The sequence below is a fragment of the Sciurus carolinensis genome, chromosome 9 (assembly GCF_902686445.1).
Source record: "Sciurus carolinensis chromosome 9, mSciCar1.2, whole genome shotgun sequence".
Lineage (NCBI taxonomy): Eukaryota > Metazoa > Chordata > Mammalia > Rodentia > Sciuridae > Sciurus > Sciurus carolinensis.
The window spans coordinates 139733709-139760883 of record NC_062221.1 but is presented as its reverse complement, the minus strand read 5'-3'; the positions used below and the strand labels follow the sequence as shown (position 1 = coordinate 139760883).

The 27175-nt window shown below is 59.1% G+C and overlaps 1 protein-coding gene across 1 annotated transcript in view; it reads right to left on the bottom strand.

Annotated features, from left to right (window-relative positions):
• Trpm2 (transient receptor potential cation channel subfamily M member 2) overlaps positions 1–27175 on the bottom strand; it is a 53490-nt gene that overhangs the window by 14557 nt on the left and 11758 nt on the right. The window contains 18 exon segments of the mRNA XM_047563205.1: positions 1928–2060; positions 2271–2452; positions 4446–4629; positions 6860–7031; positions 7466–7598; positions 8137–8255; positions 9797–10010; positions 10883–10995; positions 11932–12077; positions 12280–12409; positions 12904–13041; positions 15352–15699; positions 15893–16014; positions 20117–20219; positions 22699–22875; positions 22877–22900; positions 24013–24074; positions 25016–25196. Of these exon segments, the coding sequence (XP_047419161.1) occupies positions 1928–2060; positions 2271–2452; positions 4446–4629; positions 6860–7031; positions 7466–7598; positions 8137–8255; positions 9797–10010; positions 10883–10995; positions 11932–12077; positions 12280–12409; positions 12904–13041; positions 15352–15699; positions 15893–16014; positions 20117–20219; positions 22699–22875; positions 22877–22900; positions 24013–24074; positions 25016–25196 (2681 nt within the window).

The window sequence follows — 27175 nt, the reverse complement described above, 5'->3', positions numbered from 1 at the left end:
CACCATGAGTATTATCATCATCACCACCACCATCAGCACCACCCATCAGCACCATCACCATCACCACCACCACCACCATCACCACTATCCACCATCAGCATCACCATCAGTATCACCATCAGCACCACCATCATCACCACCATCATCATCACTGTTTGGGGTGCCATGCAGACGGCACCAGGATGACGCCTGGCAGTCAGCCAGAGGTTGTCGGCAGCGAGGAGGTAATTGACATAAGCACACTCAGGTGATTTATCACCCATGCACACAATGCATGTGCATGTAAGCACACTCAGGTGATTTATCACCCATGCACACAATGCATGTGCATGTGTTCTCGAGCACTCCTAATCGTGCCTGTTCGGACATCTAGCTTCTTGCCTAATCTTTGCGTAAGAGGCGTGGCCCTACTCTCCGCCTCCTGGAGGTGATATAAGCCAGCCATAGGCAGAAGGCGGAGCACGACAGTAGAGCAGCAGCTAGCAGAAAGAAGCGGAGTAGAAGCCACTAGCAGAAAGGAAGAAGAAAAGGCAGCAAGTAGATAGAAGCAGCTCACAGAGAGAAGCAGCAGGCAGCAGCGGAAGGCAGATCACAGAGCGGAGAATTGAGAACACACCTCTAGATCACAGATAGGCAGACCGCAGTACACAGGACGCATCACTAAGAAGCACCTCAGATAGACGCACCCTTAGTTCACAGGATGCAGGACGCACCTTTAAGGAGCAGCAGAACTAAGAAGATATAGATCTCTGAAAGTGTAGTCTCTCTCTCTTAAGCAAAGTCTCTCTTTCTTTCTTATGCAAAGCCTCTCTCTCTCTCTCCTCTCAAAGCAAGTAAGCCTCATTTCCTCTATCCTCTATAAACAAGCAAGGAAGGAAGCAGCTCAGAAATAGAAGTAGCTCAGTTTCCAGTCCACCACTGATAAATACCCGCACAATTGTTGCCGCGGGCAGTAATAAATATCCGTGGGCGGCAACAATCACCATCACCATCACCAACATCATCACCACCACCATCAGCACCACCCATCAGCACCATCACCATCACCATCACCACTATCCACCATCACCATCACCACTATCCACCATCAGCACCACCATCATCACCACCATCATCAGCTCTGTCACCTACAGTAACCTCCATGCCAGAGCAGGAGCTGCCTTAACTAGGTGGCACCTTGTCCCCTTCCCCACTCTCCCTTCACTTAATGAGGAAGCTGGAGCCAGACAGGAGCAGGGCTTGGCCACAGTGAGACACGCTGAAGCAGAGCCCTGAGGCTGGGTCTCCCTGCAACCTGCTGCTGGGCAGTCAGGTCCTGCCAGCAACTACAAGGGCTGATGGGTTGGGGGCAGAAAGGAGGGAACAGAAAGATCTTTCTCCAGCCTTGCATCCTGGAAAGAAGTAAGGGGGTGGAGTGGAGAGAGGGAGACGGTACAGTTGTGCTAGCGTTCCAGGGCTGGGCTCTGGGCCCCAAGGAGCCGCAGCAAGGTGCTGCACCAACAGTCACACAGGCAGCCATCCTTGGCACGATCCTGAACTCTGTGTGTGGATGTCCTCCCCAGCCCTTCCAAGTTAGCCTCCTGTGGAGGCCTGACCCTTCTCTAGCCCAGTGGGTCTTCCTCCCCTCACCCAGCCTCTCCTAGGACCCCACAGGGCCTGGGTCAGCTTTGGGTACAGGTCTGTGGGCCTGTAAGGGTCCAGGTGATGGCGATGGTAGCGATGGTGAGGACCTGTGTGGGCTCTCTGATGGCCAGAGTCCTTCCACCTTCTGTGCTGGGTGAGCTGGGCAGGGATGGCCATTTCCTAGCATCTGGGCACAGTGACATGCAGTTCTCCCTCCATGGCATGAGCCTGGGTCTCCCCAGGCGGCTTGGCACTCTGTCCCGTGGATTGCAGCAGCTCCCCCCGGACCGCCAGGCCCCCGTACTTGCTGCTAATGTCTCGAATCTTCTGCTCTGGCTGCTGGTGGTGCTGGTACTGCTGGTTCTGCAGGAAGTTCTCCTTCAGGTAAATCTCCCAGGACAGGAGGGCTGCCTCCTCATTCTTCTCCAGTTTGTTCTCTGTCAGGACAGTGCTGGGTCAGACAGAGGGGACTTGAACCCACCTGAGACCTGACCTAGGGCCCCTGGTTCTGTCAGCCACCTGCCCCCACCGCACCTGAGCGGTCAGCATGCCTGCTGAGCCTCCCATCTTCTGGAAGGAGCTGCCACCCCCCAGGGCCCCACCTGCACCCCAGGATGGCTGCTCAGGGCGACTGGGAGGCCACTCACTGAGCTGCTTGTGCCTCTTGGCTGGGATCTTCAGGACCACTCTCTTGACCAGGAGCTGCAGGTGGCTGAGGAGGATGAAAGGGGGTGGCGCGGGGGGCCGCCCGTGGTACTCCTCTATCAGGTCATGGCGCTGGAACTTCCAGATCTGGTCCGTGTGCTCCTGGACCTGCTGGAACGTGTAGCTGGCAGGGAAGTCAGGAGGACAGGAGGTCAGTGTGTTAGCAGGAAGCAGGCGCAGGTGTCTGGTGGGTACCCAAGGGCAGCAGAAGCAGCCAGCACAGGGGGGCAGCTTGGGACACCACAAGAGGTGGGCCAGCTTCCTGAGAGCCCAGTGGGAAAGCCCACAAGCCACGTGACTCTCAGATGCCGAAAGCCTTCCTAGTGGACAGAAGTGGACAGACGCCGATGCTGTTGACCTCTAGGAGGGGTTCATCTCCAGATGGTGTCCCCCCGGCCTTGTGCAGACGCCACCATCCAGGTGTGTCTTGAGGCTGGGCCTGGGCAGAGGACATCCCAGTCAGACGACTGGCGTTCTGCCAGCCTGGCCTCTAGTTCCCCGTTCAAGCGGGAGGCTCTCCATGTTAACACAGCGGCCAGCCCAGTCTCAGCTGATGCGAGCGGAGACGGGCGCCTGACAACAGGAGGGAAGGGCTGTCGGAGCCCTGGCCGGGGCACGCCTGCAGAGGTGGGGAGGCCGGGTGCCTGAGGGGCCTCTGAATCTGGGGGAGCACCATCGGCAGGCCAGTCGTCCACACGGGGCAGCAGTGGGCTGTGGAGCCCAGCTACCGGGGGTTCCTGGCCCAGCCCAGGCTTCTCGCTCTCAGTGGTCTCCTGCCTTCCGACTCCGCCCGAACCCCTCGGCGTTCCTGTTGCTCCAAGCTTGGAGCCCACAGGAGCCCAGTGGGCCCCCACTCCCTGGCCCACCAGCTGCCACACTAACCAGAGATGGGACACTAGAAGGAGGTCCTGGGGCCCACGACGAGGGCGTCCACCCAGGTCAGCAGGACAGGTGGCCTGCTTTGCACCATTTGTTTCACCAACAAAAAGAGTGAATATCCTAAAAGTTCTAATAAGATGGAATGTTTCAAGACATCAAGTCGCTCTTTAAAACCTAGACATTTCCAAAGCGAAGGCTCTGCGACCACTCGTTTCTGACAGCCGTGGTGACACACTGCCACCACTTGGTGTCTTCAAACCGTCCAATACGCGCTCCTGGGCTTCTGAGGTCAGAAGGCCCCCTGGCTGACCCCAAGCGTGACAGGGCTCTTCCTGCAGCAGGTTTCAGGGAAGGACTGTCCCTTGCCCTTCCCACCCTCCAGAGGCCCCCGCATCCCTCAGCTGGAGGCCCCACACCCTCAAACTCCACTCCTGCCATCATGTCCTCCCCAACTTGGAGCCTCCTGCCCACCGCGTGTGGACCCCCCTGCTGATGTCGGGACACCCAGGAGACCCAGGGTCGTCCCATCTGTGAGGGCCCTCACCACTGCGTGCCCACCGCTTTCTAGGTTAGATGTGGACACTCAGGGTGGGGCACTATTCAAGGTGCTCCCCAGAGAGGGCCAGGGCCCCTCTGCCCTGCTGGGTCCCTGGGACGCTACCTACAAAGAGCTGACCCACAGTCACGGGTGGCCCACGTGTACAGACCCTCAGACCAGAAGCGTGGGAGGAAAGGGCCTGGCGGGAGGGCAAGCAGGCCAGGGGGATCGTGAGGCCACAATGGGCCTCCAGGAAGCCCCAGCGCAGCACCGTCAGAAGGGTCAGCAGGAGCTGCAGGAGCATGCCCAGTGGGTGGGGACACAGGCAGGACACCCAAGGGGACAAGGGGCAGCCCTGAGCAGCCAGTGGCCACCACAGGTTCCCAGGTGGAGCCATCAACTTGAGAGAATAAATAATGCCACGTCCTGAGCTATCCAAACAGCACGGTCAGCACCCAGGATGAGCAGGCCACATGTGCACTCTGGGTCCCCCAGGGGCAGCGACCTGGACAGGCCAGCATGCTGAGTGACCAGGGAGCAGCCAGGGAGCTGCGACCAGGCACACGGCCCCTGGGATGTCTGAGGCGCCTCCGTGGAACGCACCCTGGGTCCCGGGCCACACCCGTGGGGTCCTCTGGGAGGAGGTGGGCCAGGGCAGGACCTGGGACGCGGCCACGCCTGCAGCACCCGCGGCACTCACTTGAACATGGCGATGAGGAGGTTGAGCAGCAGGATGTTAGTGAAGAGCAGGTAGAGGCAGAGCAGGAGCACCGTCAGCCACTCGGGGAAGGCGGGCGCCTGCCGGGCCGCGTCGCTCTCGGGGCACTTGGGCTTGTAGGGGTCCGTGCCATTGGGGCTGCACTGGTCCACGTCGAAGTTCACACCTGGCAATGGGCGTGGGGGTGGAGGAGCCGAGGACAATGCAGGGTCACGGGGGCCGGCGGAAGGGACCCAGGCTCCAGGTGCCGCCAAGGATCCCCAGGCCCGGGCACCTGCACAGCCCGGTGAGCACGGCTGCCGGCTGGGGCCCGCACACGTCCCCAGAGACACCTATCCACAGGCCGGCATCCTCCTCAGGAAGGACACGTGACCGCCAAGGTCAGTCCGAGCTAGAGTGCCAGGTGGGCACGCGCGCCCTCCCCGGATCCAGCCGCCCCACCGGGGCACTTCCTGAAGCTACAGTCATAGGGAGACACGGATCCCAGCCCCAGGGGAGCTGAGCTTGGTGGTAAAGGATTTTTCTAAAACAAATATCTTTTAGTTGTACATGGACACAATGCCTTTATTTTATTTATTTTTATGTGGTGCTGAGGATCGAACCCAGGGCCTCACACTTGCTAGGCACATTACCACTGAGCCACAACCCCAGCCCTTGGGAAAGGATTTTAAAAGAAAAAATTAACAACAGCATGAAAAAATAAAATACTTGGAAATAAATTTAACAGAAGGAGCACAAGACTTCTACACCGAAAAGCATAAACCATTATTGCAATAAACTAAAAATCAAAATAAGTGAAAAGAAATTCTGTGGTCACAGTCAAAATTCCAGACTTTTTTTAGAGAAATTGATGAGCTGATCCAAAAACTATTGTGGATCCCTGGGGTCCACAGGCCAAAGAAAAAGAGGTAAAGAGCCAGGAGACTCTCCCCTCCTGATGTCAAAACTTACTACAAAGCTACGGTAAGCAAGGCAGTGAGGGGCTGCTGAAGGACAGCCTGAGACCAACAGGCAAGCCGAGTGTCCAGAAGTCACCTCTGACGTCTGTGGTCAATGGATGTTCAACAAGGATGCCAAGACAATTCAGTGAAAAAGGGCAGTCCTGTGAGCAGGTAATCCCTGGACCAGGGAATGAACCCCAGGCCACACACCAAGAGCCATTTAAATATTCAGAGGACAGAGTAGCAGCCACAGCTAGAAAACTCTGAGAAGAAAAGCAGCATGAGAATCTCTGCGGCCTTGGGTCAGGCAATGGTTTCACAGACGGGACCCCGAAAGCACAAATGATTTTAAAAAGATTGCTCAGTTGCACATCATCAAAATCAAAGACTCACATGCAAAGAGTGTCTTTTCATGAAGAAAGTGAAAGACTATCATGTGGCGACAAAATGCAAACCATCTCTGCACAAAGGGTCAGGTGTCACAATGCTCAAACTCAACAACAGAAAAGTAAAGAACAACCTGGGGAGATGGGTGAAGGGTAGGAAGGGCCACATCTCCAGGGAAGACACACGTGGCCTCGTAAGCACAGGAAGGGATGCTCAGCACTGAGCCACGAGGGGAATGCCAATCAAAACCTCGGTGAGCTGCCCTGGCCACCCACCAGCTCGCTGGGACGGTGACGGGCAAGAGCATGGGGGTCTGGCCTCCGGGGACCTTGCTGAAGCACGTAGGAGTGCAGCCTCAAAAGACTTAGTGTTCACGGCGACAGTATTCACAGCGACGACCGCGGCTTCACCAGCTTTGGGCAAACAGTAAGTGCAGCGCCGCCGAACCAAAATATGACTGAGCAACCAAAGGGAGTCCAGCCCTGACTCGTGCCTCAACACAGATGGACCTGGGAACCCTGCACTCTGAAAGAAGCCAGACGCCAAATCTATGTTCCATTTTCCAATTTACGGGAAAGGTCAGGGAGACAGACGCAGGTCAACAGCAAGCAGATCGGCACCTGCCACGCTGAGGGGAGGGGAAGGGAGGCCACTGCGACGGGAGGCGCAAAGGCTCTGCAGAGGGCTTCTGTGAAGCACTAAGAGCTGTTGGCGTGGAGGCCCTGCAGGCGGCTGGGGCGCCTGGACCGCATCTCAAGGACGCCGTTTAGAAGGACAGCCAACTCTGTGAACACTGTTCTCTGCCAGAGACAGAAGGTTATCTCTGCCCGGGCTGGGGGACAATAGCTGGGTGGCACTTAACGCTGGAACTGTGGCTGATGTCCCACACCCAGGCCACCCCGGCCCACTCGGGCCTCAGTGTGGCACTGCTCGGGCTCTCTGGGACACCCTCCACCTCTACTCAGCCTTGGGCACTTGCTGCTGACGGAGCAGGAGCCTCAGCTCTCCCAGCCTCTGAGAGTCACAGCCCCCCAGATGTCCCAGCCTGGCCCCTGTCTGGGCTCCTACCATCGATGTAGGCTGGGATCTGCCCGAAGATGGTGAGGTAGGAGTGGTAGACGACCCCTCGGAAGATCCAGTCCACCCGGCTCTCGTTGTGGATAAGGATGGCCTGCTTGGCCACCCCAAAGGACACCACCCACACCGCCAGCAGGAAGAGGAAGAAGAAGACGTCCTTCATCTGTAGAGAGACAGGCACCGAGGCTGCCCGTGCACCTCCCTGAGCTCCTCAGTGCCCAGCGGTGGAGGGAGAACCTCCACCACACACGACGTGGACGTGGGAAGGCAGAGATCCTCGGGCAGCAGCTCGGGGCCACCCCTATCCTCAGAGAGCTCGCCAACCCCACATGGGGAGCACCCTGGGGTGAGGGAGGGTCAACAACCCGGCCCAGGGAGGAATGCACCGCAGCAGAACAGAGATGGAAGCCAGCCTCGGAGGCCAGGGAGAGCCAGGAGAAGCCCAGAGAGGTGGTGCACGGGAGCAGACACCAGCAGCCTTAGGGGAACCCAAGTGCAAGGCCGGGCCAGGACCCGGGGACTACAGGTGAGCTGGAACCCAGCCTGCCCCACCTGCAGGGGCACGCCCCTGGGCCCAGCGTGGGTGTCCCCCCTTACCATCCGCTTTACGATGATTATCTTGGGCCCCAGAGTCTTGCTGACGGTAAAAATGTGCATGAGACGGAGGCAGAACATGATGAAGTCCAGAGAGAGGATGATGCGCCCCGGGTACAGCGTCGACGGGATGAGCCTGGCAGCCGGGCAGGGCAGAGACACCCACCTCAGGCTCCGCTACCCGGGCCATGCTCGACTCCAGAGCCTGCCTCCAGCCCAGGTCTGGCCACTGGAGGCTCCGGGGGCCTCCAGGAGCACAGGACTCTCCTCAGGAGGGTCCAGAAGCCCAGCCTCAGCAGGACAGCCAGGACTGGGGGACATCCTGGGAAACAGGACGCTTTTCCAGGTCGCTCCTGCCTCATGGAGAGGCCACATGGTCGCTCCATGTGGCCTCTCAGACACAGGGCCCAGTGGGCTGGGAGCGTCCCAGCAGGAGGGTGCAGGGGGCAGAGGGCCACCATGCGTCGGGGAAGCTGGGCCTCCTGGCTGCAGCTGGTGGTCCTGCACATAGGTGGCCATCCAAGGTGGGCGAGGGGCACTTGTGTTCCCTGCCCTGCTCCTTCAGCAGCCCCGAGGGCTGGCTCAGCAGGGCACCATGTCACCCAAGTTCTGATGGCCGTCTGGGCAGAGGCTGAGCTGCCGGGGCTGAGGGCGGAGGGCACTGGGCCACTCACCGGCAGGTCAGCCCTGCGATGAAGAACATGATGGCAGCCACGTCCAGCTTGTTCCAGAAGTCGCTGAAGTACAAGGACGCCATCTTCACCAGCCCGCTCTCGTCGGGGTCGTAGAAGAGCTACTGGGGGACAGGCAACGGGGGAGGCCGGGGCCACCACCACCGTCACTGCAGCGCCCCACAGGGGGAGGCCGGGGCCACCACCACCGTCACTGCAGCGCCCCACACTCCCTCCTTCCGGGGTGGCAAGAGGCAGGCAGCCACGCCGGACAGCGGGCTCTTGCCAGGCTCCAGCTGGACCCTCCCTCCAACCGGTGACCCGCCGAGGGCATGTGCACCTGCGTGTGCCAGTGTGAGCGTGCGTGCGTGTGGGAGACGCCTCCTCGCCGGGCGCCAGCGCTCCCCAAGGATCTCTGCCCTGGCCTGTCTTCCCAGAAAGGAGGGGCCCTGGGGGGACCTGGAGCCCGTGGCCACCACCCCCACTGCCAGGCCCCTGGTCCCAGCAGCCGAGTGGAGGGGCCGACGAGGCCCGTCCCTGGGTCTGAGGGAGAGCCGCAGGAAGAGCACCCTCCTGAGGGCCCGGAGAGGCCGGTTCAGGAGCATGCAGACCTCTGGCCCCCATGGGAAGACCCGACTGGAAGGAGGCACTTGCAGGAGCAGCTGGCCGGGCCCTCAGCACTCTCCTGACCTGCCCAGCCCAGCCCTGTGCTTCCTTCCTAGGGGCCTGACTTCTCCCAGGGACCCCAACGGGCAGCATGTTGGCCCGGGGTGAGCAGGACTTCTCTCTGGGGCCTGGCGGCCTGCAAGGTCAGCAACCAGAAGTCAGTCTGGCCAGAACCTTCTCCTTTGGGGCCCAGCCCACCCCTGAGGGACTCATCAGCCTAGTCCATCCACCTGCTGCCCCTGGTGCTGGCCTGGCAGGGTCACAGGGGGGACCCTCCACACTAATCTGGCCCGAAGGCGGTCAGGAAGTCTTGTAGGGCGACCTCAGAGCTCAGAACTGGGACCGTGCTGCCTGGAGGCACATCTTTGTTTACCTGGGCTCGGGCACTCTAGGTGGCCCAGTGGTGTGATGGGGAAGGGGCGGTGGGCTGGGCAGGGTCAGCTCGACCTCTGGAGAGGCCGAGGTGGGCCACAGGGTGGTCAGCCAGTCTAGGTGACAGACGCCCAATAAAAGTCCTGGGCCCCGAGGCCCCAGGGAGTGTCCCTTGTGACAGGGTTCCCTGAGTGTTGTCCCACGTCCTTGCTGGGAGAGGCCTGGGTTCCGACGGGCCTGGGTGGGGCGAGTGCCCTTCCTGCACGTCATCGGCCTGACGTGGGCTGGGACCCCAGGCTTGGCAATGCCCTTCTCAGGGGTGAGAGCGATGTACCTGCCCAAAGCCTGTGGGTCGCCCCTTTGGGGGCCATCAGACAAGGTGCCCAGGGGGAGAATGTCTGCAGGGGGCCGAGGTGGGGTCACCTGCGAGGCTCCCATGTGGGGCCCGGCGCCCCCTCTGCCCAGGGCTCAACTGGCTCCCGAGGGCCTGGCACGGCTCCTTGGGGACAGGCAAGGTCCACTGTGAGGACATGGTCAGGCTGGCGTCTCCCAGGCAGGAGAGCCTGGTGGGCACCTGGGCCGCCGTGGGGCGGCGCCCGGGACACTGGGAGGGCCGGGTGCGCACCTGCCGCGTCTCCTCGCACACCAGGGAGAAGAGCCAGAGGTAGATGAGGCGCTCGCACCAGGAGGGCGTGGGCTGGAAGTCCACCATGAGCACGTAGGCGAAGAGGCAGAGGAAGGCGAAGTAGGACAGCACGTTCAGGTGGAAGACCACCACGGGCGCCGTGAAGAAGGCGCAGGCGCGGGCGGGGCCACCCAGCGCCTGGGGCCGCTTCTCCCTGCCACGGGAGGGCCAGCGTGAGGGCCGAGGGTCTCCAGTCCCACAGGTCCCCGAGACGGGGCCTGGGAGGCGCTGGGGAGTGCCACCTAGCACGAGTCACGCGGCCGTCACGGGGAGACCAACGCAACGGCCTGGGTGCTTCCGGCCCTCTGGACTCGGGACCCACCCACACAGCCACAGAGAAGGGGAGGGACCCCAGCCCAGCACAGTGAGGCTCCGCCGGCAACCTTCACCTCTGCCCAGGCCACGTCACAGGTGGCTCCTGCCAGGGGCAGTGTGAGCCCAGCCTGGCGTGGAGCCCACCTGCAGTCTCCTGGTGCTGGTGGACACTCAGATGTCAGGTGCCCCCATAAAGGGGGACAACCTGTCACCAGATGGCCACTGGGCTGAGGCCCCAGGTCCATCCCTGGGCTCCCAGGGGACCCAGAGCCTCCATCCAATTCCCAGTAAAGTAGGGCTGATAGCTCAATAGGACACCACTTGCTTCTGAGGAGGTCACAGGGGTGCTGGACAGGCCTGAATCCCCAGCCACCGTCAGCCACCACCATGCCCTGCTGATGGGAAGACCACTCCAGCCATGCAGGACAGGAAGGCTCTTGGCCTCGGTGCCCTGCACCCCCTGGACTGCCCAGGTCAGCACCAGGAGGCACCACCGGCGCCACCCTCCCCATTCCCAGGGGGCTGAGGCTGGAGACGGGCTGGCCAGCACTCTGCCTCCACCAGCAGTGGGCAGCGCACAGAGGTGCGGGCGGCATGCGGGCCCCCATGCACCCCCAGCATTCTAGGATCCTGGCACAACCAGGAGGACACGGCAACTTGCTCCCAGGGGTCCCCACCCCAGGACCATCCCCACAGCCCCAAGGCCTGCACCTGAAGGAGATGAGGCCCGTGAAGAGCAGTGGGAAGGCCAGCATGCACAGGATCACCCGCCACAGTCCGTTGTCCACGCAGAGCTGGCCCCACCACACCTTGGTCAGGAAGGCCTGTGGGCAGCCGCTGGTCTTAGGACGGTGGGCACTGCAGCCTGCCCTGATCCCACCCCACACCCCAGCCAAGAGGGACACCCACACCCTCACCCACAGTACACTCGGAGCCCCAGCTGCAGGTGGCCAGCACAGGACAGGGGCCCATGCAGGACGGGGCTCCAGATGGGCAGAGCTGGGCTGTGGCCCTGGTGGTAAGGGCTGGAGAAGGGGCCTCACACCGGTGGGGGTCCACTCCTGACTCCCATCCCGTCTCCCTTCTCGAGCTGCAGGACCCCACCCTGCAGGGTTCTCACGAGCTGGCCCTGTAAGTCCCTTGGGTGGGGCCAGGACTCCTCCCACCCAGGACACGCGCAGCTGCCAAGACGGTGACCGCCTGACGCGGTGCGGGAGGAGCCCCCAGAGTTGGAATGTGCCTCTGTGCCAGGCCGCGGTGGCTCCCCGCCTGCTCTGCAGCAGCGAGCTGCCCAGCCTCCCCAGGCCTGGAGATGCAGAGGGCTGGCCCTGCTCCTGGCCACCTGGGGGCTGCCCGCTGCTCCCGGCAGGAGCCTCACCGGTGCAGTGGCCTCCGCCTCCCGCCTGGGCCCTACCACTGGCTTTCTTTTTTCTCTTTTTTGATCCCAGGGGCGCTTTAGCCCTGAGTGACACCCCAGCCCTTTTGCTTTTGAGACAGGGTCTGGCTAAGTCGCCCAGGTGGCCTTGAAGCTACACTCCTCCTGCCTCGGCCTCCAGCTTCTGGGATCCCAGCTGTGACCCCGGGGCCTGGCTGAGCCCCTGCTTTTCTGGGCACCTGCTTCCTCATCTACAAGCCAGGAAGAAAGCGCCCTGGGGTGGGAGCGCGTGCCACCGGGCGCTGTCCCTGGCCAGGTGTGAATGCCTGGACCATCCAAGAGCACCCGGGCACCTGATTCTGCAAGAGAGCCCTCGGGAGGTCACCTGGATGCCGCCATGAGACACGAACTTCATGTCCTTGGCCTCCAGGGCCAACTGCAGGCAGGTGGTCTTCCCCCAGGCCTCCGACACGCGGATGAGCAGCTTCTGGGCTCTCTCTTCATCCTTCCGGTAGCACTCGGTGAAGACCCCTGGGCGGAGGAAGAGCTGAGTCAGAACAGCGGGTGACAGTCACCACACCCTGGGACAGTCAGAAAGCTGGCCCTCCGGGTGGCACCCTGGACGAGATTTCACCCATGGGGGCAAAACAGGCCAGCGGGGCTGAAGTCCCAGAAGACCCAGGCCAAGGGGACCCTCGGACAGTGGGCGTGTGGCCAGGGTCCCTCAGCTCACCAATGGCTCTCTGTTCATACTCGTCCGCCAGCGCCAGCATCTCCTCGGAGCTGTCCGTGTCCTCCTCCTCCTTGGACAGTTCCTTCAGGATCTTGCTGCAGGCCAGTGCTGCCGCGATGCAGTCCTGGCTCTGGGGACACCAGGGGCAGCAGTGAGGCCCAGGGCCAGCAACGGCTGCTCCCACTCAGGGACCTGGCAGAGGCCAGGCACAGCGTGGGCTGCGAGCAGTGGCTTTCTTGACCCCTGTCTACATAAACAGCTTGAGTGACCACAGGTTAACACAACCTGGTGCTGATGGCCGTCAACTGCACTGACCCATGGAGCCATCTGCTTGCCCTACAACGTCCCTAGTGGACAGGATGAACACAGCATGTACACTAGCCTACCAGGGCCTGCATGGGCCACAGAGGACAGTACTGCCCTCAAGCTTTGGCCCTGGCCATGAGAAGCTTGCTTGGTAGGCCTCTCTGACAGCTACTTTCCTTCCTTGAGCAAGGTTCTTGTTTCTGCAGCCCTGGGCCTAAGTCCTGGGTGACCCGATCCCACTCTGTCCACAGCTGTGGGCTTTCTGTCCATGGGCCACAGGGCTGCCCACAGCTGTGTTCCTAGAAGCGATCTTATTACCTGCGCCCAGATGATCCCTGCCAGCTCCCGACGGTTCTGCACGATGGCCCAAATGAGAAGGTCCCGAACTGGGTCCATGGTGAAGGTGACATGGCCGGATGAACGCTTGTAGAGGGACCGGAGGCTCACTCCCTGCACCTGGTGGCAGCAGAGGCCCCACGGGGATCAGAGCCTGGGCTGGTGGGAACGCCGTCCTGCCCTACCCCAACCCAGGGACACTGTCCCAGGAGACTGAGCCCATAGCCTGAGGTCGCAGCAACCCCAAGCTCATTCTTACACACTGCAGTTTCAGGACCACTGTTCCAGAGACACGGAAGACACGGGGAAAGGGGGATACCCATCGGCCTCCTTCCCTAACACCGTGAGACCCTGTAACACTCCGTGAGCTCCAAGCCTTGCTGGTGGCATGCGAGCTCCTTCCAGCAGGTGCATTCTGCAGTCAGTGAGTAGGCCTGCGCTGTGGGCTCTGCGAGCGCCTCACGTGCCTCCTGCAGAGCAGCTCCCCAGAGAGAGCAAGTGTCCATCTGAGCAGCACAGGACAGCCCAGACACTCAGCCCATCCAGCAGCACCAGAACCCGACTTCCCAGCCAAGTTGTTATGTTCTCAGAGGGCCGGGAAGTAGTTCCCAGAGGTGGACAACATACCCCACACCACACACAAACCACTTCTCAGATGACCAGGAAGCAGTTCCCAGAGGGGGACAACATACCCCACATCACACACAAACCACTTCTCAGATGACCAGGAAGCAGTTCCCAGAGGGGGACAACATACCCCACATCACACACAAACCACTTCTCAGATGACCAGGAAGCAGTTCCCAGAGGGGGACAACATATCCCACATCACACACAAACCACTTCTCAGATGACCAGGAAGCAGTTCCCAGAGGGGGACAACATATCCCACATCACACACAAACCACTTCTCAGATGACCAGGAAGCAGTTCCCAGAGGGGGACAACATATCCCACATCACACACAAACCACTTCTCAGATGACCAGGAAGCAGTTCCCAGAGGTGAAGAACATATCCCCACATCACACACAAACAGGAAGTTGTTCTCAGATCTCCATCACACACACAAACCACTTCCCTAAGTGATCCTAGAATGTCCCCAAGGCTCGTCCTTGTAAAGAAATCGGTTTCGTTCCCTAAGCTGCAATATGGTCAAGTGTGAGCTTCTGGGCTGGAGGTTCTTAAGCACATTCCAACTGGGTGCCTTCCCCAGACACCTGGAATCAGGCAGGGCAGAACTGGGACTGTGCAAACCCAGCTACCACCATGTCCCCGCCAGCACCAGGCCTGGCTCACCCAGGGAAAGGGACGGGTCACACACCCTGGAGGAAGCAGAAAGTTTTCTAGCAGAGGAAACACAAAGCCAGATGTGATCTCAGACGAGATAGCGATTTGTGAGAACGGCTGCCAAAGGGCACTGGGCCCAGATGGACTCACAGGAGGCCACCAAACCGGTGGGAAGCACTCGCTCCAGCCACGGAGCTCATCTAGAGCAGAGAATGAAAAGGTGCGCTTCTCACAGAGCCACCATGAACCAAGGCCGGAACATGACAGACGCAGCTGCCATCACAGGCTGTGCCTCTGCTGCAGGAACCCTGGAAACACTGCAGCATCTCGTGAGCTCGCCTGAACTGCAGCCAGGCTGAGATTCAAAACAGCAGGAAAGCAGGTTCCACTCCCCTGAAAGGACTGACCACCCACCTGATTCAGGAGTCAAAGATGGCTCCCTCCAGAAGACACCTGCCACGCTCAGGTTAGGTGAACACTGTCCAGGTGAGCACCCACGAGGGGGCACCTTCCCTAGTACGGAGGAGCCCACCCCTCTGCCGGCCAGGTGCACACCTGCACGTCAGGTGGGACCCAGCTGCAGGAAGACCGAGAGCACCTGGAGCTGCACCTGGGCTCGGCAGAGGGCATCTCCTCCCTGCCCAGCAGGAACTTTCTGGAAGGCAATGTGAAGAGCATTGCTGTGTCCTCCCAAGATTCCTCTGCAGAAGCCCTAACCTGTGGTGTGACCCGACCTTGGGATTTGGAGACAGGGCCTTTAAGAAGGTAATTGTGTTAAAACAAGGTTATAGAACGGGGCCCCAATCCCACAGAACTGGTGACCCTACAAGAAAAAGAGACCAGAGATCCATATCTCCACCACCCCCGCCACCTGGAGACCAGCTAGAGGGCAGCCAGCTGCAGCAGGAAGTGTCGCCCCACCACAGCCAGCCCCTCGGCACTGTGACCTCGCCCTTCCAGCCTTCAGGACGGTGAGGACGTCCATTTCTGTGGTTTAAGCAGACGCCCCTACCCGGCTGGCTGCGGTACTAAGTGACAGTTCCTGCAGTCCCAGACACCTCTCCTCTAATGGAAACCAGCCACGTGCAGAGGCCAACGGCCGAGGCCCAGCAGAGCCAACAGCGGGGTTACCAGCACGCACGTTGAGCTTGATGTGAGGCACGGGCAGGGAGAGGCGCGGCCGGTCGCTGTGCTTGGGCCGGGGGTACAGCGGCTGCGTGGAGTCCCCCAGGAGCTCGCGCAGCACCTGGGCCACGTGGTGCATCTGCAGCCGGGGCGCGGCGGGCGCACAGGCCAGGTGCTCCTCCGCCAGGACCTTCTGCAGCTTGCAGTGGAACAGGCAGGAGGGCTCCAGGTTCTCGTACAGGTAGAGCAGCGTGTCCCAGGTGACCAACTCCTTCAGCCGCACCCCGTTCTCCAGGAACAGCTTCACGAACTCCGGCTTGTTGGAGATGAGGGCGGCCGTCATCGTGGGGTGCAGATCTGAGGGCTGAGAGTGAGCACCGTGGGGGTGGCCGCCACACTGGGTGGTGCCGGCAGAGCCCTGACCTCAGTGGCCTGGCAGGGCTCCCTCGCCTCCAGTCTGGAGAGGACAGAGCTGACCCGGATCACCCACCCCAGGGCCTGGCCTGGCTTCCAAGGAGGGCTCGTGTGGGCCCGGTCAGGCCCTCCACGGGACTCACCTTCCATTGCCACTGGTCAGTGAAGATCTCACTGCGGGCGATGTCCACGCGGTTCCAGGCCACGGCCAGCTTCAGCTGATGGTCCCAGTTCTCATGCCCAAAGTGGTCTTGACTCCGGGAAGCTACAGGTGAGGGGCGGGAGTCAGCCTTCCACCCTGGGCTCGAGGGGAGCAAGGGACAGGGTGGTGGGCTGCCTCTCAGTGACTCAGGGATAAACTCGGCCGGCACGAGCCACACCCACACCCACGTAAAGCTCCTTCACTTCAGGGCTGGAGCAGAGACTCTCGGGGTCCAGGCATCACCTTGGCTCACCCATCGCCCCACGCTGCACCCACCTCCAGGCCAGCCACACCCCTTCACCACAGGTGGGCAGGGACAGGAGGAAAGAACTCACCACGCCAAGGGCGTGTGGGGCTCCGGAGGGTGGTCCTCGCCGGGACACCCAGACTCAGCACTCCCGGCTGAGACGGCCTGGCCGCCCCCAGCGATCTCTGTGCTCTATCCCACTTGAGTGAAGCGTGGGTAGTTATTTGTAGAAGAGAAGCTTGACCCTAACCCAGCGCCACATGCAAACACCCTGCTTCTCTCGGAAAACACACACTTAGGAAGACTGGTAACTCCTCTCCTAGACCCTCCACCCAAGGAAAAAGAGCAAACAGCAGCTCCAGGCCAGTAGCTCCAACTGGAAACCACTGGAATGTCCATCATAGTTGAATGGGAAAATCAATCATGGTGTAGGCATGAAACTCTCAAAAAAAGTACTTATTATTATGCCACAGGGTGATCCGAGTCCAAGTCCAGATCCAGGTGACCACACGGGGACTCTCAGGAACAGCAAAGGAGCAAGACCCGGCAGAAGCATGGCAAGCGACCCACCTACCTGTGGCTAAACACAGAAACGGCACCCGCCACCCTGACCGCTGTAAGTGAGCAGCTCAGCGGTGCTGAGCCCACCCATGCATCCATCTCCAGAGCCTCCTAACCCTGAAAGCTGGAGCTGTGTCCCCTGGACACTGGGATCTCAGGCATGTGCCACCGTGCCCTGCTCTGCTGCCTGTTTTCAATTGGGGTTTTTAATTGCTGAGTCGTATGGGTTCTCTTTATAGCCCAGCTGTCATTCCCTCGCTGTATGTGGGATTTGCGAATCTCCTCCTATCGTGTGGATGGCCTTTTCACTGTTGACAGCGTCCTGTGACACACCAGGTTTTGGTTCTCATGAGTTTGGTTTGTCTACTTTTCTTTTGTTTCCTAAACCATTGGAATCATTTCCAAGAAGTCACTGCTGAATCTGATGTCATGACACTCGCTCTGTCTTCTTCCGAGCGCTTCGTGGTTGGGGTCTCACAGGTAGGTCTTTGACCCCTGGTGGTGATTCTTCATGTTAAGGGTGGACATCCTGTTTTCCCAGCACCACTTGCTGCAGACAGTCCTCTTGTCAGAAGCCCCATGGCCACGCGTGTGAGGGATTTCCCTGGACTTTGTCCGTCCCTCTGATCTCTGCCTGTCTTCATACCTGTGCTACGCTGCTGTCAGAATGCAGTTTTGAGGGAAGCTTTGAAGTCAGGAAGTGAGAGTCCTCCCACTCTGATATACCCTTTCGAGACTGGTTTAGTTGCTTGGGGTTCCTTGAGATGTCACATGAATTTTAGGATGGGCTTTTCTAATTCTGAAAAAAAAAAAAAATGTGATTGAAGTTCTGATAAAAATTGCATGGAATCTGTAGATCGCTTGAGTAGTACTGCTATCCTCTTGACACTAAGTCTCCCAGCCTGTGATGGTGCACATTTGCCATTCATTTATGTCTTCTTAGGGCTGGGATGTAGACCAGCAGTAGAGCACGTGCCCAGCATGTTCCAGGCCCTGGATTTGATCCCCAGCACCACAAAATAAATATTTATTTATGTCTTCTTCAATTTCTTTCAGCAGTGGTTCATAATTTTCCTTGTACAAACTTCACCTCCTTGGTTAATTCCTGAAAATTTTGTTGTTTTTGATGCTTCTGTAAATGGGATTTCCCCATAATTTCCTTTTCAGATTGTTCACGTATAGAAATGCACCTGATTTGAGTTGACTTTGCGTCCTGCAACTCTGCTGACTTCCTTTGCTAGTTATATGAGTTGTTTTTTTTTTTCTGGAAACTTCAGGGCTTTCTGCATAGATCATATTGACAAGCAAATGATATTACTTCTTCTTTCCAATTTGGATGCCCTTTACCCTCTGCTCCTGCCTGATTGCTCTGCCTCACCACCCCAGCACGCATCTGGTAGAAGTGGTGGGAGCTACCTGTTCCTCATCTCAGGAAGAGCTTTCAGTCTTGGATCATTGAGCATGATGTTCACTCTGAGTTTTGCACATATGGCTTTAGTATGGTAGGTACTCTGCTTCTGTTACTAGTCTTCTGAGTGTCTTTATTGTGAGAGGGGATTGAATTTTGTCAAATGCTTTTCTGCCTCTATTGATACAATCATGTGATTTTCTTCCATGTCCTGTTTATGTAGAGATTACCTTGATCAAGTTTCAGCTGTTAAACCAACCTTGCATTCCAGGAACAAATCCCACCTAGTCATGGTGTATAATGCTATTAATATGCTACTGAGTTTCATTTGTTAGTATTTTGTTGAGGATTTTTGCATCTTTGTTCATAAGGAATGTTGTTCTGTAGTTTCCTTTCTTGTAGCAATTTTGTCTGGGTTTGGGGTCAAGGTAATGCTTGACCTCATAAAGTTAGGATGTCTTCCCTCCTCTTTAATTTTTCAGAAAAGTTTAGGAGGGATTGGTGTCAGGGCTTCTTTAAATGTTTGGTTAATTCACCAGTGAGTCCAACAAATCTAGGGATTTTCTTCATTGGGAGAATTTTTGTCACTGATTCAATCTCCTTACTGGTTATAGGTCTACTCAGACTTTATATTTTTTCATGGTTTAAGTGTTGGGAGGTTTTGTGTTTTTAGGAATTTCATCTAGGTTATCCAATTAGTTGGTGTATCATTGTTCATACTAATATAACCCTTCATATTAGTAGTAGTAATGTCCCCACTTTCATTTCTGATTTTAGCAATTTCAGTTTTTGTTCTTTTTCTTCGTTCATCTAACTACAGGAGTGTCGATTTTGTTGATCTTTTCAAAGATTCAACTTTTTGGTCTCCTTGGTATTCTCTGTTCTCTGTATCATTGATTTCTATTCTTGTTTTCACTATTTCCTTCCTTCTGCAAACTTTGGGTTGGATTTAGTTCGTCCTATTTTTTCTAGTTGCTTAAGTTTTAAAGTTAGGTTGTTGGCTTGAGGTATTTCTTATTTTTTAAAAATCCATTCTTCTTTTTTTGCAGTATACTGGGGATTGAACCCAGGATTTTGCATGTGCTAGGCAAGTGCTCTACCACTGAGCTAGATCCCCTTGTTTTTTAATGTAAGCGTTCGTAGATGAAGACTTCCCCATTTGCTCTGTTTTTGTGTGCCCCATAAGTTTGGTATGCTGAATTTTCATTTCCAGTGGTTTCTGAGTATTTCATAATACCCCTTTGATGTCTCCTTCAATTCACTGGTGGTTGAAAAGTGTGCTAATTCCACAGGTCTGTGAACTTTCAGTATCACTTCTGCTGCTGATTTCTGACTGTCAACCTGCAGTTACGGACCATCGTCAGGATGATGCTGCCTTTCAAGACCGAGTGTGCACCTGCGTGGAGTCCTCCTCGCCTGGGCTGGTTGTGAGGGGCTCTCTAGTGTCCTCTCACCTCACTCCATAGGTCTCTCCAGAGTCTCCGCACCACGGGTCCAGTGCTAACCAGCTCCCTCCGCGTTCTTTTGGCTGAGAACGTCTGAACTGCCCCCTCACTTCCGAAGGGCAGTTTTGCTGGGTGTAGGATTCTTGGGTGACAGAATTGCTTTAGTGCTTCCACGGTTTCTATGGCTCCTGAAGTGACACCTGCAGCCCTTGCTGAGGCGCCCTTGTGCGTGAGTCGCTGCTCTTCTGCTGTCCTCAGGAGTCTGCCTTGTCTTTTGGGAGTCTGACTATAACGTGTCTCAGTGCAGGTCTCTGAGTTCATCTTCTCAGGAGTCTGCTGAGTCTCCCAGTAGGCAGGAGCGTGAGTGGCAGGGCTCACGGCCAGCTGACCTCTGACCAGTGCCTCTGACTCAGGAGGAGCATCAGCACCCTGGGTCTGGGGTCCCTCATCCTGAGCACTCACCTTCTGGACTCTCCCCCATTTCCCACTTTCCCTGGCCCTCACCTTTCAGCAAAGCCTGAAGGATGGCCACGTCCACATCCTGCTGACCATCCTTGCCTTCCCGGAAGATGGTCAGCAGCTGCCGCCTCCGAACAATGTCTTGGATCTGCAAGAAAAGTTGTCCGAGTGAGATACAAAGTAACGAGTGAATGTCCTTTCTCCTTTAAGGACCCTTGGAATCGGGTCTCCAACGGGCAGCCAGACCCTGAGCGTGAGCCTTGCCTGCCCTGCGTGAGCTGGGCCACCGTTCTTTCACTCAGACGCTGAGATGCATGAGGACCAGATACGTCACGGGGCAGTGGCCCATCAGGTGGGAAGCATGGCCCCAGTGTCCAGCATCTTTGCCTCAAGGATGACGGAGTCTTCCGAAGACAGTATGCTGCGCAAGCCTTCCCCTCCTGGTCCTGTCTGAGCCCAGCCATGCCCCACCCTGCCTGACCATTCATCCGTCCATCCTACCTACTATCCACCTACCTGTCTGCATATCTATCCACACGTGTGTCTGTCTCTCTCTCTTTCCAGACATCCATCAATCCATCAACCCATGTTTCTGTCTAGCTGACTGGCAGGCTTTCCATCCATGTATCTGTCCACCCACATGTCTGTCTAGCTATGTCCAACCATCCAAGTGTCCATCCATCCATCCACCCACACACCATCCACCGGTCTGGCCTCTTTGTCTTTCATCTGTCACAACACCTCCGGGAAGATGCTCCTGCGGCCGGTCCTCCTCAAAACCCTTCACCTTGTGGCCAGGTGGCACTCCACACAGGCACCTTACTGCAGGTGCCTCAGCGGCTGAGACCCTCCCACACCTCCCCAGGGTGGCCCCCGGCCTTGCCTGCCTCCTCTCCCGTCAGCCTGGCCACACTGCCAGCCCTGCACAGACTCCCCCACTGCAGGTCTCACGCACCCAGCCTCCATCTCTAAGGCCCAGTGTGACCCATGCTCCACGGTCCAGCCCTCATGCTTCTGCCCCGACGCCCGGGCCCTCGTCGGCCTGAACCTCGCTCCCTGAACCCAACCAGCACTTCACAAGGCTGAGCTCCACGGACCCTCTCACCACACGAAAGCGGCACAGGGGGAGGCAAGCCCCTCCTCCTGACCCCCGCGTGACTGGTGCCCCCGCAGAGAGAGCCCGGCGCAGGCCATCCCATCGTCCCTGCCACCCAGCACAGACCCCCACTCCGAGGCTTGTTGAATGACAGAACCCCTGAGCGAAGTCTGACGATGGGGCAAGAACAGCGGCGGGGACCCCTGAGGCAGGTTTTCACCAAACACACTCTCAGGGCCTTGAGTCAGCGATGGAGAGTGGGTTTTTAAAATAGGCACTTCCCAACAACGGCGAACTTGATTCAGTTCTGAGAGTTGCCTGAATAATTCATAATCCAGCTGAGAAAAGGCTCCAGGCCTGTCTGACCGGTCCCGCGGTCCTGAGGAAAGACGCGAGGGAGCCTGAGGTCGGGGGAGCTCACGACTTTCCCCTGTTGGACAGAGAAAGCCTCACAGAACACCACGCGGAACAAGGTCACTCTGAGCCCTTGATAAAGTTGAAGAAGGTCACCGTGCCACCCGGTTACCCATCACAGAGCCCCTGCTTCCCAACCACCCGCCCAGAGCCCAAGTCCTGGAACAGGTCCTCTCTGACCCCCCACCCAACAAACCAGAGGCCAGGATGGTCAATGCAGTGTGTCCCGTGGTCTGTGGCCAGTGGGTCCTGGCTGCCCACAGAACCCAAAGGCAGCCCTGTGTTCCACAGACCGCCCTGCAGGGCACGCCTTGGCCCTGAGTGTCCAAGCACTCTCGACCGGCTGATCTTAGGGGCTGCGTGAAAGGTGTGCACAGCTTTGCCCTCAAGTCACTGTGGGGGAAACTACGAGGCAGAGGTACCCATCACCCCCTACCAAGAATCCCACCAGGAAAAGAGGACAGGTGACCTTAGCACCTGAGGCCCAGTGCCCGGGCTTCTAAGTGTGGGAGGTAGTAGGTCAGGTGACCAAGAACTAGCAGGTGCTGGGTGGGTTTTCTGCCCCTGCTTTCCCAGGCTGGGCAGGGACTTCCTGGGGAGGGGTGACCAGCCAGGATCCGTCCATAGGGGAGGACAGGGCATGGCTGAGGACCAGGGTCACCACAGAGCTCACTGGGGTCCACCCAAGGCCCAGCTTCTGGCCTGGGGAGTTGGCTGCTTCTGAGGCTCACTCCTTTAATGCACCTCTGTGGCCAAGAGGCTGGACGCCCAGCCCCCCACTCCTGTCTCCCAGAAGCGCCCCTGCTGCCCCATCTCAGCCGCGGTACCCTGTGCTTGCAGCACTCCACAGTGCCCCGTCCTCCCCAGCACCCTGGCACCAGCTCTTGGTGCAAAAAAGCGCTCCCAAGCCCTGCGGAGTCCTGCTAGCCCCCTCTCTGCAAGGGAGAGATTCAGCCGCTGTCCTTTGGCCTGGAGTCACGTGGTCTGATCTTCCCTCTCCTCCACCCACCCAGACCCTCTGGACTCTGCTTCAGGTCCCTTGCCACCCGGTCCCTCCAGGCCAGCAGCCTCTCCAGAGTCAGTCTCGCGCCTGGTGACTGCATGTCTGTTACCCCACCTTTTTGGTCCACTCGACAACTCTGCTTTCCGTGAAGGTCTCGAACATCTCCTGGAAGAACATGCTGAGCTTCTGCTGGATCAGGGAGATGGTGATCTCGGAGACCGGCCGGTTGGCCACCTGGGCGATGACGTCGGCCACGCGGCCTGAGCCCTCCACAATCACACAGGGGGTGCCAGTTGGTGATGGCGTTGTAGATGGTCTGCAAGGCCAAGGCCCAGTGTGAGGCGGGCAGTCCTGCTAACTCCGGCACCTTCTGAAGGGAACCCAAGAGAAGGCTGGGGCTGGCCTGCTGCTGGGATGGAAGTTACTGGACGCACATACCACCTGGAGACCCTCATGCTCTGAAGGACAGGGCGACCCTGAGCACCGTGGGCACACGCCCACAATGCCCCCAGGCAGGCCTCTGGCGCCACACCTTCATGAGAGGGGTCACGACTTTCCCAGGGACACTCAGACATGAGCGCCGTCTCCACGGGGGACGCTGCAAGGACCCTGGTCGCAAAAGCCCAGGGGAGCCCATCCCATGAGGAGATCTGGGGCCCAGTGTGAGCTCTGCTACCAGAAGGGCCTGCCACACGTGGCCCCCAGAAGGATGTTGCCTGCACACAGGGCCTGCCCTGGGGCAAGAAAGCACCGCCGCCCCAACAGCAGGAGCGTCACAGAGGGGATGGAATTCAGCTGGGGGGCAGAACGCCCTGAGGACACGGTCCAGCCAGCGGTCCGTCTCCACCCGGGAGTCCTAAACAAAAACCGGCACTTCTCTACGAGGCCATGAGCGGATCCCCATGGTCTTGCCCCACATCCAGACCCTTCTGCAACATATGGGCCGGCTAGTGTCCACAGAGGGGGCCGAGCACACACGGAGTGGCCCCAGAAGGAAGGTCCAGGTGCAGCACTAGGCCACCTGGTGAATCTGCTTACCCCACTGCTAGCCCAGGGCCTGGGTGGCAGTGAGGACTGTGCTTTGAAAACGCTCCTGGGAGCCTGGGCAGAGAGCCAGCAGGCCCCCAGCCTCCCCGGAGGAGTCCCGGAGCAGAGAGCCAGCAGGCCCCCAGCCTCCCCGGAGGAGTCCCCGGAGCAGAGAGCCAGCAGGCCCCCAGCCTCCCTGGAGGAGTCCCGGAGCAGAGAGCCAGCAGGCCCCCAGCCTCCCCGGAGGAGTCCCGGAGCAGAGAGCCAGCAGGCCCCCTCTTGCTCCAGGCCCCTTTGGAGCCTCCATTACTCCTCAGGCCCCCAAGTCACCCTTCTCACCCAGGATCCTCCTGGGTGCTCCCCGTCCCACCTGGGGCTCCCCACCTGTCTCCCAGTACTCACGTGCAGCGTGCCGGGGCCGCCCTCCAGCACCACACAGACGATGGGAATCTTGATGGCCACACCTGGGCAGAGCAGGGAGCCAGTCAGGAGCGAGGGGCACGGACCTGCTGGGGCCACTCTTCCCACCCTAGCAGCTCCATGTCACCAAGCCCACGCCTGTGGCCTTCTAGGGTGGGAGGGCAGGGGCGGGGCTGGGGACCACCAGAGCCGGCCCCTCGGGCTATGCTGTCCTCTCTACCCAGCGGTCCACTGTGACCACCTGCTTTCCTCTGCAACCCCTGCCGTGGTGCCTCTGAGTCCAGGCCCCCCAGAGGAGCACGTCCAGCAGGCCCTCGGCCTCCCTGCTCCCTCTACCCCGCCCCTGAACTCTCCCTCCGCCCAGCAACAGGGGATCGAGGCGACGGAGGAACCCTTCTCTGGCAGCAAGCCCACCTGCCAGCACATTCCCACCGGGTTCTCTTAGTCACAGCGGGGTTCTCAAGGGGTGGCCCCCAGTCTTGGAGCTTCAGCATCACCCAGGAAATCACGAGAAGCAAGTTCTGTTCCCCACAGACCCGTGAAGTCAGACCCTGGGCGAGGCCAGCACACTTGAAAGCCACTGCCCAGCGGCATCCCACACAGCCTGGGCACCACGCCAGTGGTCTCCCCAAATCCTCCACACCTCCTCTGACCTACACAAAACACTGCTCGTGCTTCCCAAAGTCCTGGAGCCTGCCCGTCAGTCACGCTCCGAATCTTGGCTGCCGCCTGTTCTGAACTCTAAGCCTGAGGCTGCCCGTGGAGTGGTCTAGGACATCCCCCGAGGGCACGCAGGCAAGCTGCCGACCACGCTGGTCCCTTCCCAGGTGGAAGGGGCAGGAGAAGCGCAGACAGCCCCGCTGGAGCAGGTAAGGGGGAGGGGGAGGAACGCAGCCCGTCTCGACCACACCTCCAAGCACCCTGCATGGCGGGGCCAGCTGCGTCCTGGCACTGCCCAGCAGGCTGCCTCTGCCTGCCCACTCACCCCCTCTCTCCTTCGTCTGCTCCGATATGAACTTCTCCAGCTTAGTCCTCAGGGGGATCTCCACCCCGTACTGGCCGTGGGTGCCGTCGTCCACGAGGATGAAGTGGGAGTGGTTGCTGTCCAGGCAGGTCAGCTTGCCTTGGCCCTCCTCGTCCAGCACGTACTCCGCCGGGAAGCCGCCCTGCAGACGCAGGGAAGCGTCACACAGACCGGCACAAGCCCCACACCTTGAAGGCCCGGGTGCGGGCAGCCGGCTGGAGGACGCACCCCAGGGAGGAGCCTGGGGACGGTGCGTCATCTGGAGAGAGGCCCTCGCAGACCTGGCCAAGGACCTGACCCAGGAAGGCCAGCCTGTGTTCCTGAGTGGGCCCCGAAGGCCATCTCGTGTCCTCCTGAGGTGGGGCAGAGGGAGACCCACAGGGTTGAGGAGGAGGCCACACGGCCACCACGGGGTGCGAAGAGGGAGGGAGCAGCTCTCCAAGCCTCTGGGGGGAGGGCGTCCGGCCACAACGCCCTGCTTCTGACCAGAGGGCACTGACTTCTGAGTTCTCGCACCTTTGAAGCCTGGCGCGAGGAGAAGCGTCTGTCGCTCTAGGTCTGTGTGACTTGTTACAGCCACCGCAGAACACTAGCACAGATGTTGGTGTCAGGAGGTGGGGTGTTGCTATAACAAACAGCCCTAAGTGTGAGAGTGGCTCGAGTTGGGCAGTGGGTAGAGGAGGGACGAATTCCGGGCACAGGAGAGGAAAAGCCTCAGTTTCCTTGAACAGCCTCTCAGTAGAGCTGGGGCGTGAAGATGGCTGCCAGGGCTCACAGGGAGCCGGGGCGTGGCCAAGGGGGTGGAATACATGTGTCGTTCAAACTGAATTTTGGTGGAAGGACAAACATTACAGGGTGGAGCCTCAGAAGAAACGAGAACTGTGTTATCCAAACCGGAGGGAAGAGAGCCCGCATGCAGCTGCAGAAAGCCGAGCTGCCTTGTGTGGAAGGCAGCATTGCAGGTGGCGCCCTCGGGCGGCTGAGATGTGCAAGCAGAGCGACCAAGGTGTGGCCTGGTTTCTTTTTGCTGCTTCTCATAAAATGCACACAAAAAGAGATACATGGAAGGAAAAACTGACAGGCAGCAAAACCAGGACTTGACAATTCGGGAAACTGTCTGTCTGTCTCAGTCTATCTGGCCTTCGCATGGTGCTGAAATACCAAGTCACGGTTAGGAGAGCAGACTCGGGGGAGAAGGCCGCCGGCGGGCAGGCCAGCCCTCTACACGGGCTGCAGGGAGCAGCGTGTGACTGTGGGTCCTCTCGACCGCCGCAGCACAAGCCAGGAGTAGAGAAGGCATTACCCAGGGAGGAGCTTAGGAGGCCAAACCCCTGCCACTGGCACAGGAGACCCGCAAGGCGTCCGCAAATGTTATGTCAGCCAAAACACTGACCCTTTGTACTGGAAGGAACAGAAAGGACAAAATGCAAGAAGATCCCAAAATCCTTCAGGCAGAAGACAGGCTGATGACCCCAAAGAAGAGACAAAGACCCTGAGGGCAGAAAATGGTACCCAAGTAAAGCCCGAGCCGGGGCCCGAGGGCAGAGCCTCCAGCCAAGGAGAACCTCCCCAGTGTCCTCACCTAGCAAGTTCTCCCTGCTGGAGTTCGAATTGATGGGCTCCATGGACCCTTTGCTCCCTCCGCACCCCTCAGAACGAGGCCCGTGGCGGCCTGAGGTGCCTGTCCCTCCACTGTGTCTCGGAAGCCCACCACGGTTCCGGTGCTCAGGTGCTCAGGTGAGGAGCTCTGCCCAGGACGGATCCCACAGTCTCCAACCCCGACAGAGACTTGGGGCCTGGGGACTGACACGGTCAGCGACCCCTGAGGGCTAAGGGAGGCACATGTCTCAAGGGAACCAGCAGCCAGGCCAGCTCCTGGACGCAGGGCTTTAGCAGCGACACGGGAACGTTAGGGTTAGAGGGTGTGGTCTCCAAGGCTGAGGAGCAGGACGGCACGCGGGGGGCTGGGAGCCTGCAAGCCTTCTGCGCCTACGTGGTGGGCAGAAAAGCCAGCCGCAGCCACAGCAGCTCCGCACTTCCTGGGGTAGCCCCAGAGGCTTGCCCAGACGGCGGGGCTCCAGTGGTGAGGGGACACCATCGCAGAGAAGTCACAAAGGGACC